General features: G+C 53.3%; 2 protein-coding genes across 18 annotated transcripts in view; both read right to left on the bottom strand.

The window, feature by feature from the left end:
• The window catches only part of LOC102401256 (leukocyte immunoglobulin-like receptor subfamily B member 3), a 174,598-nt gene that overhangs the window by 54,114 nt on the left and 106,542 nt on the right, over positions 1-13,942 (bottom strand). The gene's annotated exons all lie outside the window — the stretch shown is intronic.
• Positions 1,098-6,360, bottom strand: LOC123465162 (leukocyte immunoglobulin-like receptor subfamily A member 6). Of its 2 annotated transcripts, none has more exons than XM_045163635.1 (7): positions 5,969-6,360; positions 5,782-5,817; positions 5,340-5,572; positions 4,907-5,209; positions 4,392-4,688; positions 3,855-4,157; positions 1,098-2,802 (listed from the first exon to the last, which is right to left on the bottom strand). In XM_045163635.1, the coding sequence occupies exons 3-7, from the start codon at positions 5,431-5,433 to the stop codon at positions 2,681-2,683; spliced, it is 1,119 nt and encodes a 372-aa protein (XP_045019570.1). In that variant the 5' UTR covers positions 5,434-5,572; positions 5,782-5,817; positions 5,969-6,360; the 3' UTR covers positions 1,098-2,680. The 2 variants fall into 2 exon arrangements, with proteins under 2 accessions (XP_045019570.1, XP_045019569.1); XM_045163634.1 differs by having other exon boundaries at positions 5,340-5,624; positions 5,969-6,352.

Genomic DNA, 13,942 nt, shown 5'->3' with positions numbered 1-13,942 from the left:
TGTTGTTCTGTCTTTTCTCTTGTTGATGTGGCAATTCACATTGATCGATTTGCACATGTTGAATTATCCTTGTGACCCTGGTATGAATCCAAGTTGATCATGGTGTGTGATTCTTTTTGTGTGTTGTTGAATTTGGTTAGCTAATATTTTGTTTCGCATTTTGCATCTATGTTCATAAAGCGCTCTGTTCTGTAACTTCTTTTTTGGTTGTGTCTTTGTGTGGGTTAGGTACCGGGGTGACGGTGGCTCATAGAAAGACTCTGGGAGCGTTTCGTCCTCTTCAGTCTCCTGGGAGAGTGTGAAGAGGGTCATAGAAGTTCCTCTTTGTCAGTTTGGTAGAAGTCCTCCATGAAGCCATCCAGTTCTGGCCTCTGGTTTGCATGGAGTTTTCATTGGTGTTATTAGAGATTCTGTGTCGCTTCCAGTGGCCAGTCTGTTCAGGCTGTCTGGGTCTTCTTGCCTCCGTTCTGGCAGGCTGTGTGTCTCTAGAGACGCGTGCATGTCTTCCAGGTTTGCTGTTGGATGGCTCAGCACACAGTGTTCTTAGCACTCTCGTATAAACTTTTGTATCTCTGAGGTATCAATTTTAAAAATTAATTATTAATTAATTTTGGCTGTGTTGGACTTCCCTCGTGGCTCAGATGGTTAAGAATCTGCCTGCAATGCGGGAAACCTGGGTTCGATCCCTGGGTGGGGAAGATCCCTGGAGGAGGGCAATGCAACCCACTCCAGTATTCTCACCTGGAGAATCTCATGGACACAGGAGTCTGGTTGGCTACAGTCCATGTGGTCACAGAGTTGGACACGCCTGAGGGACAGAGGACGGTGCTGGGTCTTCCTCGCTGCCCAGGGGATTTCCTCCCGTTGAGCTGAGCTCAGGAAGCTTTTCTCTTTGCTGCAGTGCCTGGGCTCCTCGCTTTGGTGACGTGTCTTGTCGCAGGGCAGGGCTCTGGGCCCGCAGGCTCAGCATTTGTGGCTGGCGCGGGATCTTCTCTCAGCAGGGATGGAACCTGCGTCCCCTGTGTTGGCGGCTGGATTCTTATCCGCCAAGCCACCAGGGAAACCTGGTAGCAGCTCTTGTTCCTCCCGTCTGATTACTTATTTTATGTATTGAGTCCCATGTTTTTGCCTTTTGAATTTGATGTGATGCACTGGACTCCTACAGTCGTGTTTCACTTATTCACCATCATGCTTGAAAACTGACTTGTGTTCCTGTAGCAATCCAGCTTTGTGCATTTTTTGTGTAAAATTATGTTGCATATATATACACCAAACCATTCATTTTGGTGAAAGTGATTTCGACTTTTCCCACGTGAACAACCCACGTGTCCATATTCTGCTTGTACATGCGTGGCCGTGCACGCATCTTCCTCTGGGTTATACAACTGTGGGCCAGCGCTGTGTCTCTGCCCTTTAACTGAGAGTTGCTGTCGACTCTCCAGATTGACCGGGCTGATGAATATCCCTGCCCGTGATGTACTAGGATTCGTCAGAGTCAGCCTTGACTTGTCCATCGTTTTCTCTTTCCCTCTCTTACAGATGAACTAGGAGGTGGGCATCTCATTTCAGGGAACCTGGGGCATAAAACTGAGGTGGAGACGATCCTATGTGGTTGTAATGAGAAGACACATCTGGGCACGTGTGGCCATCGGTGGAGGCTGGCTGCACCAGACTCGCAGGCTGCACCAGTCTGGAGGCACCAGACTAGGATAGTCCACCTGCTCCTTCCTTCCCACCGGCCTTCATCCAGGCACCTTGAGGTTGGCCACGGAGTGCGTTTGCCCCAGAGGAGACACACAGTTCACACTGGGCTCTTTAAGCATGTATTGCCTGCTGATTTTGTCTGCGCCGGGGATGTGTTGCTGCGGGGGTGTGTCTGGTTGTGTGAGCGGGGCTGCTCCCGCGCTGCGGTGTCTGGGCGTCTGCAGCACTGGACTCTCTGTGGCGGGCTCCAGGACGTGCCCTCAGTCTCTGTGGCTCACGGACTCAGTTGCTCCTCGGCGCGTGGGGTCCCCCAGGATCACAGATTGAACCCGTGTCTCCTGCATTGGCTGGCAGACTCTTCACCACCAGGGAAACCCCATATCGTTGCTCTTTACAAAATGATATATTCCTGAGCTCATTTACCAGTGTAGCCCTGACGGTCACTTCAAACGCCAGGGTGTCCCTTCACACTGACAGTGTTTCTGGAGAAACTACAGCGGGTGTCCTGTGACGAGGAGGAGGGGCGTGAGGGGTCCAGAGGGGGCTCAGGGAAGAGTTTAGGATCCAACTGTTCCAAATGGGGCCCCACTTCCACCCATTTATTCAGTTACTTAAACGATGTTCTGTTTCTGAGAAGAGATGGAGGTCATTGTGCACAGCAGAGACGGCGAGCATGAACAATGAGGCTCACGTCCTCCATGCGAGTGGACAGAGCCTGAGGGCGTGCAGGGTGACGACCCGCCCCTGCCATGTGGGATGCGCCTTGGTCCAGGGGTGAGAGCAGCCGGGAGCCGGGGCGTCCTCCCCAGGAGGGAGGGGGCCCCATGAGCAGAGGCCAAGCCCCCTGAGGATGCCTGGGCCTCCTCCTACCCTGCGGCTCATCTCTCTTCCGGGGTCAGAGGCTCATCCAGAAGCTCCCACACCAGAAGCTCGCCTCCCGGGCTCCTGCACTCTGGGGAGTGTGGGGTCCCGGTGCTCAGCTCCGGGCTGCGTCTCGGGGTCCTCCGTGGTCGTGCCGAGCCTGGCAGAGAAGGATCCCGAGGAGCAGCAGGACCGAAGCCGCAAGGCCCATCCGGGTGAGACTCTGCACCGTGTAGTCTGGGGTGAGGGCGCACAGGTCAGCGCCGGCCCCGTTACCCTCTGTGTGTGCCCAGGGCACCCGTCTCCCGTGAGAAGACGCGGCCCCAAGCCCAACCCGACGGGGACGCTGTCCTCGTTCACACTCGCGGGTCTGACAGCGGTGCTGGGGGAGGGTGTCAGCTGGGCCCGAGTGTCCTGAAGGGAGACTCCTGGGGTCTCTCTATCTTACTGTCTCAGATGTTCCTATCAGGACCCTGAGCTGAAGGAGCTCCAACAGCACAGGGTGGGGTGGGGCCCTCCCCTGAGCGGTGGTCTGTGGGGTCCGGGGGTGGGCCCCCCGTGAGCAGTGGTCTGTGGGGTCCCAGGGTGGGGCCCGCCCCTGAGTAGTGTTTGCAGGGTCCTGGGGTGGAACCCCGCCCCTGATCAGTGGTCTGTGGGGTCCCGGGATGGGACCCAACCGTGGCTTCCACGGATCCACCTCCCCCTATAGATGCTCGCTCAGCCCTCTCTGTCTGCCAGCTGAACTCTGCCCATGGGAGGAAGTGATCCCTGCAGCCTCCGGGGGCAGGATGCGGTGGGGGCAGACCTGCTTCTCCACAGACTGAACCCCATGCAGCAGCCTCAGGCCCCTGCAGCCTGTGGCTCCGGCGCCATTTCTGCCTGACTCCCCACCGCCCCTTGACAATCTGAGGGGCCTTGTTCCCAAAGAATGTTAAAGCGCCCTGGGGTGGGCTGTCTCCCCTGAGCACAGAGCCCCTAGAGTCCCCAGGTTCGGATCTGGATCTGTGGCTGGGATACTGGGTCCTGGGAATGAGCCCAGGAAGGCGTACGCTGGGCTGACCTGGGGTCCCCACATCACCCCCTCTGCCCTGAAGGGCTCTGTGGCCTCCCCGAGACCCTCACACTGCCCACCTGCCCCTCCAGGACCTCAGTGTGGGAGGAAGGGGCGGGGCGCAGGCTCCGAGTCCCCTCCCTCAGGGGGCCACTCCCTCAGTGCCCCCTCCTCCACCACCTGGCACTCCCAGGGCAGGCCCCGAGCTGCTGACTGAGAGGGACAGACTGAGGCTCACCTGAGACCACGAGCGCCAGGGGCTCACTGGGCTGTGACAGCAGGTAGGGGTCTGTGCTGAGTGAGCGGTAGCACCTGTAGGTGCCCCCGTGGGCTGAGGTCACAGGGCTCAAGGAGAACTCGGCCTGGTAACACCCGTCTTGGTCCTGGGAGCGCAGACGCAGGGGGCGATGGGCTGCCCCCTCCTTGGACAGAAGGAAAGTGTCCTTCCTGTTTCCTGACTGACACAGCAGGGTGACGGTCTCCCCCGGGGCCACCGAGGGGCCTGGCTGCACCGAGAGGGAAGGTCTGTCTCTGAGCCGTCCTGCAGAGAGGAAGGGGGTGCATGCGCCGGGCCTGGTTCTGAGCGAGACTTCCCGGGCCTCTCTGGCCCCTCGGCGCTGTCTCTGTTTTTCCGAGTCTCTCCCCTCCTACCACCCCGTCTCTGTCCCTCCCTGGGACCCCTCTCCCTGGTCCCAGCATCATAACCCTAACCCCTGGGGCTCCCCGGTGGGGCCTGTGCAGAGTCAGGTCCCCTACTGATCCGCTGGCTCCTCACCTGCCACCAGCAGCTGCAGGGGGTCGCTGGGGGCCGACCACTCGGAGGAGAGGCCGTGTCCACCATAGCATCTGTACTGGCCCCCGTGGATGGTGCCCACGGGGCCCAGGGGGAAGTCGGCCTGAGAGAGCCCTTCCTGGGGCCTCCGGGCAGGGCGCTGGGGGAAGTCCTGTCCACCCTCCTTGGACAGAGCGAATCTGGCATAGCTGATGTCAGAGCGACACTGGAGGGTCAGGTTCTGTCCAGAGGTGAGGACAGGGCCCTGCGCGGTCAGGAGGGAGGGCTTCCCAGACAGCCCTGGGGAGAGACACGCGCTGGGTTGTTGGGACCGCTTCCCCTGTGGACCCCCATCTCCAGTCCCAGCCCCAGGCCTCACAGTGTCTCAGTCTGTGTGTCTGTCCTGTGAGCCCCACGCTCCTCTCCCCATTCTCTCACAGGGGCTCCCCTGGGAGCAGAGACCCCAGTACGTTGTCTTGTCTGCACAAATGTATGGGGTCAGGACGGGACTTCCTCACCTGAGACCAGGAGCTCCAGGGGGTCTCTGGGGGCCGACCACACCCTGGGGGTGTGCCTGTAAAAGCCATAGCATCTGAATGTCCACCTGTGCCCGGGAGTCACGGGGCCCACGGGGAACAGGGCCTGGGTTTGCCAGTTGGGGGTTTGCTGTCCATCCAGGGTCCGAGAGGACTCGTCTTCTCCTTCCTTGGTCAGAAGGAATCTGTTAAATCCCTGACTGGAGGCACACTGGAGGGTCACGTTCCCTCCAGAGGTCACCACAGGGCTCGGCAGGGCTGAGAGGCTGGGTTTGCCATAGGATCCTAGGAGAGAAGGAGGCAGCTGGTTCCCTGGGTCTCCCGCCCTCCGCCCAGGGCTGGGCTGTGAGAGGGACACCCCCTGAGAGCAGACCCCTCCCGAGGGCAGAGCCCGAGGCCCCCGAGAGCCCCTCACCTGTCACCACCAGCTCCAGGGCGTCACTGCGCTCTGACCAGCCAGTGGGGGTTCTGTAGTAGCACCAATAACTCCCTGTGTGCGCCTGCCGCATGTAGTGGATGGAGAACTTGGCCTTGTCCCTGGGCTCCAGGGGTTTCTGTCTGTCCCAGAGATCTGGGTTTCCCTCTTTATCCAGATGGAACTCCTGGGCCCCCGGGGACCCCTGACACCAGATGGTCACGGAGCTATCCCTGGGGACCACAGAGCCCGGCTCAGCCCAGATGGTGGGTTTGGGGAGGGTCCCTGGAAGGAAATCAGAGGCGGGCTCGCCAGGCGTCTCCCCCTGGCCCCGGCTCTCAGCCTAGACCACCCAGACCCAAGCTGCCCTCTCCCTCCCCGCGGCCTGGGGGTGACCCTTGTCCCCACAAGAGCAGGGAGCTGGGCCCTGGAACAGACTCACCAGCCTGCACATGGGTCCTCAGGCCCACACTCAGCCCTGGAAGAGAGTGCCCTGTGAGAGGTGTGCCCTCAGCTCTGAGCAGCGCCGCTCCTCCCCGGGAGCCTCCTGGGCCCTGGGGTCCCCTGACGGATCAGGCTAGCTGGGGGTCCCTCCAGACCAGGGCTCCCCCTTCCCCTCCTCATCTCACCGAGGCAGAGCAGGGCGGGGATCACGGGGGCCATGGCGTCTCCTCCCTTTGGTCCAGGCTGTGAGGATGGAAGAGACCTGGGTGTCCTCCGGACAGACAGACCACAGGGTGTGTCCTCTCCGGGGCTGGGGCTTCCTGTCACGTGGCTGTCACATCAGCATCCCCCCAGGAAGGGGAACAGCCTCTTCTTGAAAGCCTGGCGTCATCCCCATGACAGTCCCAGTGTGTTCCTGAGACGCCCCTTCCAGTAGAGGGCATCCAGGAGGTGGCCTTCTCTTTGTGAGCCTCTCCTCAGGGTCTGCTTCCTCCTCTGCCCACCCATCAGCAGGTCCCTGGGGGTCCTCACCATGGACGGGTCACCAGACCCTGGAGATGCTTCAGGGAGGATGTCAGCTCCTGCTCCCCGCAGGGCTCAGATCCCCAGAGATACATTTTTTTTTTAATTGGAGGATTGTTACTTTACAATATGGTGCTGGTTTCACTCATACATCAGCATGGATCGGCCGTGTGTGTCACATGCCCTCCCTCTAGAACCTCCCTCCCCTCTAGGTTGTCACAGAGCCCTTGTGTGAGCTCCCTGAGTCACGTGGCACATTCCCCCCATCGTCTGTTTTACACAAGCTGGTGTGCGCGTTTCCATGCTACTCTCTCCACTCGTCCCACCCTCTCCCTCGCCTCTGTGTCCACAAGTCTGCTCTTTATGAGGGACACATGGTCAGTGTCTCCCTGGGCTCAGTGCCGTCCATGTGGCCGAGAGCCCAGAGGAGACGCTCAGGGAATAAGGAAGGAAACTGACTCCTCCCCTGCCCTGGAGTGTGGTTTTCCCCGTCACCGCCCCCTTCACGGCGTCTCTCTTTATCACATCACGGTCCAGCCCGCCTTCCTGGAAACAAGCCCCTGGGTGCATCCTGCCTCCTCGGGGCCCCGGGGTCCTTGGGCACAGTCTCTTCCCGGGCTTGTCATCACCTGCAAGCTTTAGGGAGTATTGATTGCGGTCAGAGCTCTCACTCTGATGGAGAACAGATGCTCCTGTAAACGTGTGCCCACTGCTCATGTACCTGGGGCGGCGGTGCCCTTTCTCTGCACCTGAGGTTCCTCCTCTGCATGTTGTCCCAAACCCTGTCCCTCAGAGGGGCTGTGGGGTCTTGCTGCCGTCATCATGGTCAATTTCCAGACGAGGTGACATCAGGAGAGGGTGGACTGAAGGGCTGCAGACTGAGACTGCACGGAAGGGGGTGAGTGTGGTGCCCACCCAGAGCCTCCTCTGCTCCTAACGCTGAGACATGCTCGGAGAGTGTTTCTGAAACACGTAGCCACAGACAAGGGCAGAAAGAAAGTTCCCCAAATGGAGGGGAACCACAAGGAAGCACGGGAGGTCGGCGGTGTGGCCACGGCGGCCAGAGTGTTCTCAGGGTCAGAGGAAGAGGTTTCCCCCCATGTGCACACAGAGAGGAGACCATCCTCACAGAAAAATAAAGGCAGGCAAGCATGTGGATTATTTTGTAGAAGAACAGGTGGTCATTGAAAAGAGGTGAAAATGTTCAACGTGAACAATACAGTAGATTCAACACATTAAAAAGTCATGCAGTCAAGAAGACAGCTGAGCGGCCACGTGTGAAGTTGGAGTATGGCATTGAGGAAATGGTCCAGAGTGCAGCACAGAGAGCAGACAGGGAGATTCAGGAGAGGCGGGCCTGTGCTGAGGGCCAGTGTGCTATCTGTCGTAGGTGTCAGACGGGAAGACGCTCACGACAGACGGCAACGGCTGAGGAAGCAAATAACGGAGCCTCCTTTACTGAGGAGAACCGACCTGCGAAGGGCTGGGACTCATGTATGCGCACATGACACCCGAGGGCCGCCCCGCTGGGCCCCTGACTGAGACTCGGCGCTCCTTACCTAGGGGCCCGGGCGGGATCACCGGCCAGGGATCCAGACACTGCACACTTGGGCTAAAGACCCCACACCCTGCAACGGAAAACCTGTGTGCCGAAGCGACATCAACAAATAGGTTAATTAATTACATATTTTTAAAAATAAATGGAAGTATCATCCGTATCTTGACCTTTCATAGTAAACTGAGAAACTGAAGGTTAAATTTAAAAAGTATTTCGTACTGAATTATACAATTTGAAACAGTTAATTCTATTTTAAGTAAATTTAAACTTAAAAAAAAAAAAGAGGGACTGGACTGAGGCCCTGAAAATGTCCTGAAACTACTTCCTGTGGAAAACGCAGATTATCAAGAGAATGACCAGCCATGGAAGCAAACTGCCCCCTACCAAAAGGGGGCGCTAAAGGATACTGGAGCCACGCCGTCAGGGAATCAACCAGGAAGAGTTCCCCCTGAGTCGGAGCCCTTGCAAGGAGCAGAAGTGAGAGCTTCATGCAGAGCACATCCCCAGCTTCCAGGAGGTTCAGCACCGCCTCCCGGTGTGGGCCGTGCCTCGGCCTCAACCCGCCAGGTCCTGAGAGAGGAGCTGGGCTCTGGGGGCATGGGGCCCTTAACCTTGACCAGCGTTTTCCTCTCCTAGTACTTGAGTCACACGCTGGATTCCAAATAGGAAGTGTTCTCAAGCAACTGGATAAAAAGAGACTGAGCGTGAAAGAAGGCATTTCCAGAGGTGCAAGTTCTTGGATATTGACGGTTTTCACACAGAAAGGAATACTAAGAGATGGCAGAGAGACAGGGAGATGCAACAGAGAGGAACGCATGGCCGAAAATGAGCTTTGGAAAAGTACACAGATACACGCTTGACCGCAAAAACACACCCACACGTGTGCATGGAGAGAGCCGTGCACAACCCACACACATGTATATGAGTACCCAGAGTTCAGGTGAAGCACCGTCAGAACTTTGTCTTTTCTAAAGGAGGAGGAGAATGCATACGTGTTCAGAAATAAAAATGTAAATACGTATTTTAAGCACGAGAGCAAGTGCCTAAAATGAGAAATGGAATAACTCCCAACGTGCCTGGTGTAATTAAATGAAAGAAAACCTTTTCAGCTTTACTGAGGTATAATTGAGAAAATTGATGCTGTAAAGAGCAATATTGCATAGGAACCTGGAATGTCAGGTCCATGAATCAAGGCAAATTGGAAGTGGTCAAACAGAAGATGGCAAGAGTGATGGTCGACATTCTAGGAATCAGCGAACTAAGATGGACTGGAATGGGTGAATTTAACTCAGATGACCATTATATCTACTACTGTGGGCAGGAATCCCTCAGAAGAAATGGAGTAGCCATCATGGTCAACAAAAGAGTCCGAAATGCAGTACTTGGGTGCAATCTCAAAAATGACAGAATGATCTCTGTTCGTTTCCATGGCAAACCATTCAGTATCACAGTAATCCAAGTCTATGCCCCAACCAGTAATGCTGAAGAAGCTGAACAATTCTGTGAAGACCTACAAGACCTTTTAGAACTAACACTCCCCAAAATATGTCCTTATCATTATAGAGGACTGGAATGCAAAAGTAGGAAGTCAAGAAACTCCTGGAGTAACAGGCAAATTTGGCCTTGGAGTACAGAATGAAGCAGGGCAAAGACGAATAGAGTTTTGCCAAGAGAACGCAAACACCCTCTTCCAACAACACAAGAGAAGACTCTACACATGGACATCACCAGATGGTCAACACCGAAATCAGATGGATTATATTCTTTGCAGCCAAAGATGGAGAAGCTCTATACAGTCAGCAAAAACAAGACTTGGAGCTGACTGTGGCTCAGATCATGAACTCCTTATTGCCAAATTCAGACTGAAATTGAAGAAAGTAGGGAAAACCACTAGACCATTCAGGTATGACCTAAATCAAATCCCTTATGATTATACAGTGGAAGTGAGAAATAGATTTAAGCGACTAGATCTAATAGAGTCACTATGAACTCTGGGCGGAGGTTTGTGACTTTGTACAAGAGCAGGGATCAAGACCATCCCCATGGAAAAGAAATGCAAAAAATGGCTGTCTGAGGAGGCCTTACAAATAGCTGTGAAAAGAAGAGAAGTGAAAAGCAAAGGAGAAAAGGAAAGATATTCCCATCTGAATGCAAATTTCCAAGAATAGCAAGGAGAGAGAAAAAAAGCCTTCCTCAGCAATCAATGCAAACAAATAGAGGAAAAGAACAGAATGGGAAGGACTAGAGATCTCTTCAAGAAAATTAGAGATACCAAGGGAACATTTCATGCAAAGATGGGCACAATAAAGGACAGAAATGGTATGGACCTAACAGAAGCAGAAGATATTAAGACGTGGCAAGAATACACAGAAGAACTGTACAAAAGAGATCTTCATGACCCAGATAATCATGATGGTGTGATCACTCACCTAGAGCCACACATCCTGGAATGTGAAGTCAAGTGGGCCTTAGGAAGCATCACTTTGAATAAAGCTAGTGGAGGTGATGGAATTCCAGTTGAGCTATTTCAAATCCTGAAAGATGATGCTGTGAAAGTCAAAAGAGACACTGATGTATAGACCAGTCTTTTGGACTCTGTGAGAGAGGGAGAGGGTGGGATGATTTGGGAGAATGACATTGAAATATGTATAATATCATATATGAAACGAGTCACCAGTCCAGGTTGGATGCACCATACTGGATGCTTGGGACGACCCAGAGGGATAGTATGGGGAGGGAGGAGGGAGCAGGGTTCAGGATGGGAAACACATGTTCAGGATGGGAAACACATCTAACCTGTGGCAGATTCATTTTGATATATGGCAAAACCAATACAATATTGTAAAGTTAAATAAAATTAAAAAAAAAGTGCTGCACTCGATAAGCCAGCAAATTTGGAAAACTCAGCAGTGGCCACAGGACTGGAAAAGGTCAGTTTTCATTCCAATCTCAAAGAAAGGCAATGCCAAAGAATGCTCAAACTACTGCACAATTGCACTCATCTCACACGCTAGTAAAGAAGTGCTCCAAATTCTCCAAGCCAGGCTTCAAAGTACGTGAACCATGAACTTCCTGATGTTCAAGCTGGTTTTAGAAAAGGCAGAGAAACCAGAGATCAAATGGTCAACATTCACTGGATCATCGAAAAAGCAAGAGAGTTCCAGAAAAACATCTATTTCTGCTTTATTGACTATGCCAAAGCCTTTGACTGTGTGGATCACAATAAACTGTGGATTATTCAGAAATAGATGGGAATACCATATCATCTGACCTGTCTCTTGAGAAACCTGTATGCAGGTGGGAAGCAACAATTAGAACTGGACATGGAACAACAGACTGGGTCCAAAGAGGAAAAGGAGTACGTAAAGGCTGTATATTGTCACCCTGTTTATTTAACTTATACGAAGAGTACATTATGAGAAACGCTGGGCTGAATGAACACAAGCTGGAGTCGTGATTGCTGGGAGAAATATCAATAATCTCAGATATGCAGACGACACCACCCTTATGGCAGAAAGTGAAGAGGAACTCAAAAGCCTCTTGATGAAAGTGAAAGAGGAGAGTGAAAAAGTTGGCTTAAAGCTCAACATTCAGAAAACTAAGATCATGGCATCTGGTTCGATCACTTCATGGGGAATAGATGGGGAAACAGTGGAAACGGTGTCAGACTTTATTTTTTGGGCTCCAAAATCACTTCAGATGGTGATTTCAGCCATGAAATTAAAAGACGCTTACTCCTTGGAAGGAAAGTTATGACCAACCTAGATAGCATATTCAAAAGCAGAGACATTACTTTGCCAACAAAGGTTCGTCTAGTCAAGGCTATGGTTTTTCCAGTGGTCATGTATGGATGTGAGAGTTGGACTGTGAAGAAAGCTGAGTGCCGAAGAATTGATGCTTTTGAACTGTGGTGTTGGAGAAGACTCTTGAGAGTCCCTTGGACTGCAAGGAGGTCCAACCAGTCCATTCTGAAGGAGATCAGTCCAGGGTGTTCATTGGAAGAACTGATGCTAAAGCTGAAACTCCAATAGTTTGGCCACTGGATGTGAAGAGCTGACTCATTTGAAAAGATCCTGATGCTGGGAAAGATTGAGGGCAGGAGGAGAAGGAGACTACACAGGATGAGACAGTTGGATGCATCACAGACTCAATGGACCTGAGTTTGGGTAAACTCCGGGAGTGGTGATCAACAGGGAGGCCTGGTGTGCTGCGATCCATGGGGTTGCAAAGAGTCAGACATGACTGAGTGACTGAACTGAACTGAACTGAACTGAATCGACAAAAATTGTATCTGTTCCACACGCACAGCTTGACTTTCTGACTTCTGTCTACGCTGTGAAATAAGTACCGCAGTCATGCCAATTATAATTAGCGTGTCCATCAGCTCCTGTAGTTCACCTTGGTCTGTGGGTCTGGTGAGGACTCTTCCGGGCTACCCTCTGAGCAGGATTGAATCTACAGTATAGTACGGTCAGCTCTAGTCACATTGCTGCACATCAGGTCTCCAGAACTTACTCATCGCTGTCCAGGAAACTTTGTCCCCCATGACCAGCACCTCCCCGTTATCCCCGCTCCCAGCCTCTGGGGACTACGTTCTCCTCCGTTTCTCTGAGTCTGTTTTAGATTCCACACTCAGTGAGCTCCTGCTGTGTTTGCCTGTCTGTGTCTGGCTTACTTTACTCGACATAATGTCCTCCAGCTTCACCCAAGTTGTCTTAAAAGGAGGATTCCTTTTTTTTAAAGGCTGAGTGAGACTCCATTGTGTGTGTGTGTGTGTGTGTGTGTGTCTGGCATTTTCTTTGTGCATTTATCTATCGACAGACATCCAGGTTGTGGCCGCATCCTGCTACTGGGAACAACGCTGCAGAACACAGGAGTGCAGATACGTCTGTGAGGTCCTGGCTTCTTCTTTGGATACATACCCTGGAGTGGAATTGCTGGATCATGTGGTTGTTCTGTTTTTAGTTTCTTAAGGAAACTCTACACTGTTTTCCAAAGTGGCTGCACGGATTGCCTTGCCAACGACCATGCACAAGGTTCTCTTCCCTCTGCATTTTGGCAGCACTTGTCTTTTTCCTAGCAGTCGAGTGTCTGTAACACGTGCAGTGACATCTCACTGGCTCTGGCGTGTGCTCCCCTGAGGACTGGTGGATGCTGAGCACATTTCCACGTCTGTTTGGTCATTTGGACATCGTCTTTTGAGAGCTACCTGTTCAGGTCCTGTGCCCAATTAAAAACTGGGTTGGTGTTACTTTGGGTTGAGTTGTGTGAGCTCCTTGTATATTTGAGAAGTAGCTCCAAGGCAGATGTGTGGTTTGCACACATCTCCTCTTGCACCCATTGCCTTTCCTGTGACTGTTTCCTTTGCTGGGTGGGTTTTATTTACCGGACTCCCCCTGGCCTGGTTCTGTCTTTGCTGCCTGTGCTTTTGGTGTCATATCCAAAGAAACCTTGTCCACACCCATGTCCTGACGCTCCCCCTGTGTCTTCCTCTTGTTCGTTCATGGTTCCAGGCCCTCGGTTTAAGTTTCTGCTGCGTTTTGAGATGATTTCACATATACTGTGAGCTGAGGGTCCCGCTTCACCCTCCTGCTGGCTGTCATCTGGCTTTTCCAGCACCGTTTATTGAAGGGACTGTCCTTTCCCCTTCTGTGCTCTGGGCACCTTGTGGAAGATCAGTTCACTGAGCTGCTTCGGGACAATTACTTTCCATAACAAGGAAGCTCGTAGATTTCCTGTTTTCCTGCAGTTTCTCTGCTGCCTTGGGCAGAGTCGGTTCCCAGTTCTTGGGGCGTCTATGATGCCCTTGGCAGAGCCATGGTTCCTGGTTCTCGGTGTTTCTTGTGGCTCTGCTTTGGTGTCTGTACGCTGGGAGAAGCAGCTGCCTCCTCTCGGATTTATGGTGGGATTTGCCCCCAGCCCAGTTAGAGATTCTAGAGCCTCTGATACATGCTCTGTGACATGAGGCTCCCCCGCCCTCCCGTCCGGGGAGACGATGCTGTGCCCCCACCCCGTTGTGCCCCTGCCCTGAGGGAGAAGTCTGAGGACCACGTGCTCCTCTAACCCCCGAGGCCAAGCC

This window comes from Bubalus bubalis, chromosome 18 (genome assembly GCF_019923935.1).
Source record: "Bubalus bubalis isolate 160015118507 breed Murrah chromosome 18, NDDB_SH_1, whole genome shotgun sequence".
NCBI classification, from domain to species: Eukaryota; Metazoa; Chordata; class Mammalia; order Artiodactyla; family Bovidae; genus Bubalus; species Bubalus bubalis.
The sequence above is the reverse complement of the archived record's forward strand: the minus strand, read 5'-3'. Positions and strand labels throughout refer to the sequence as shown.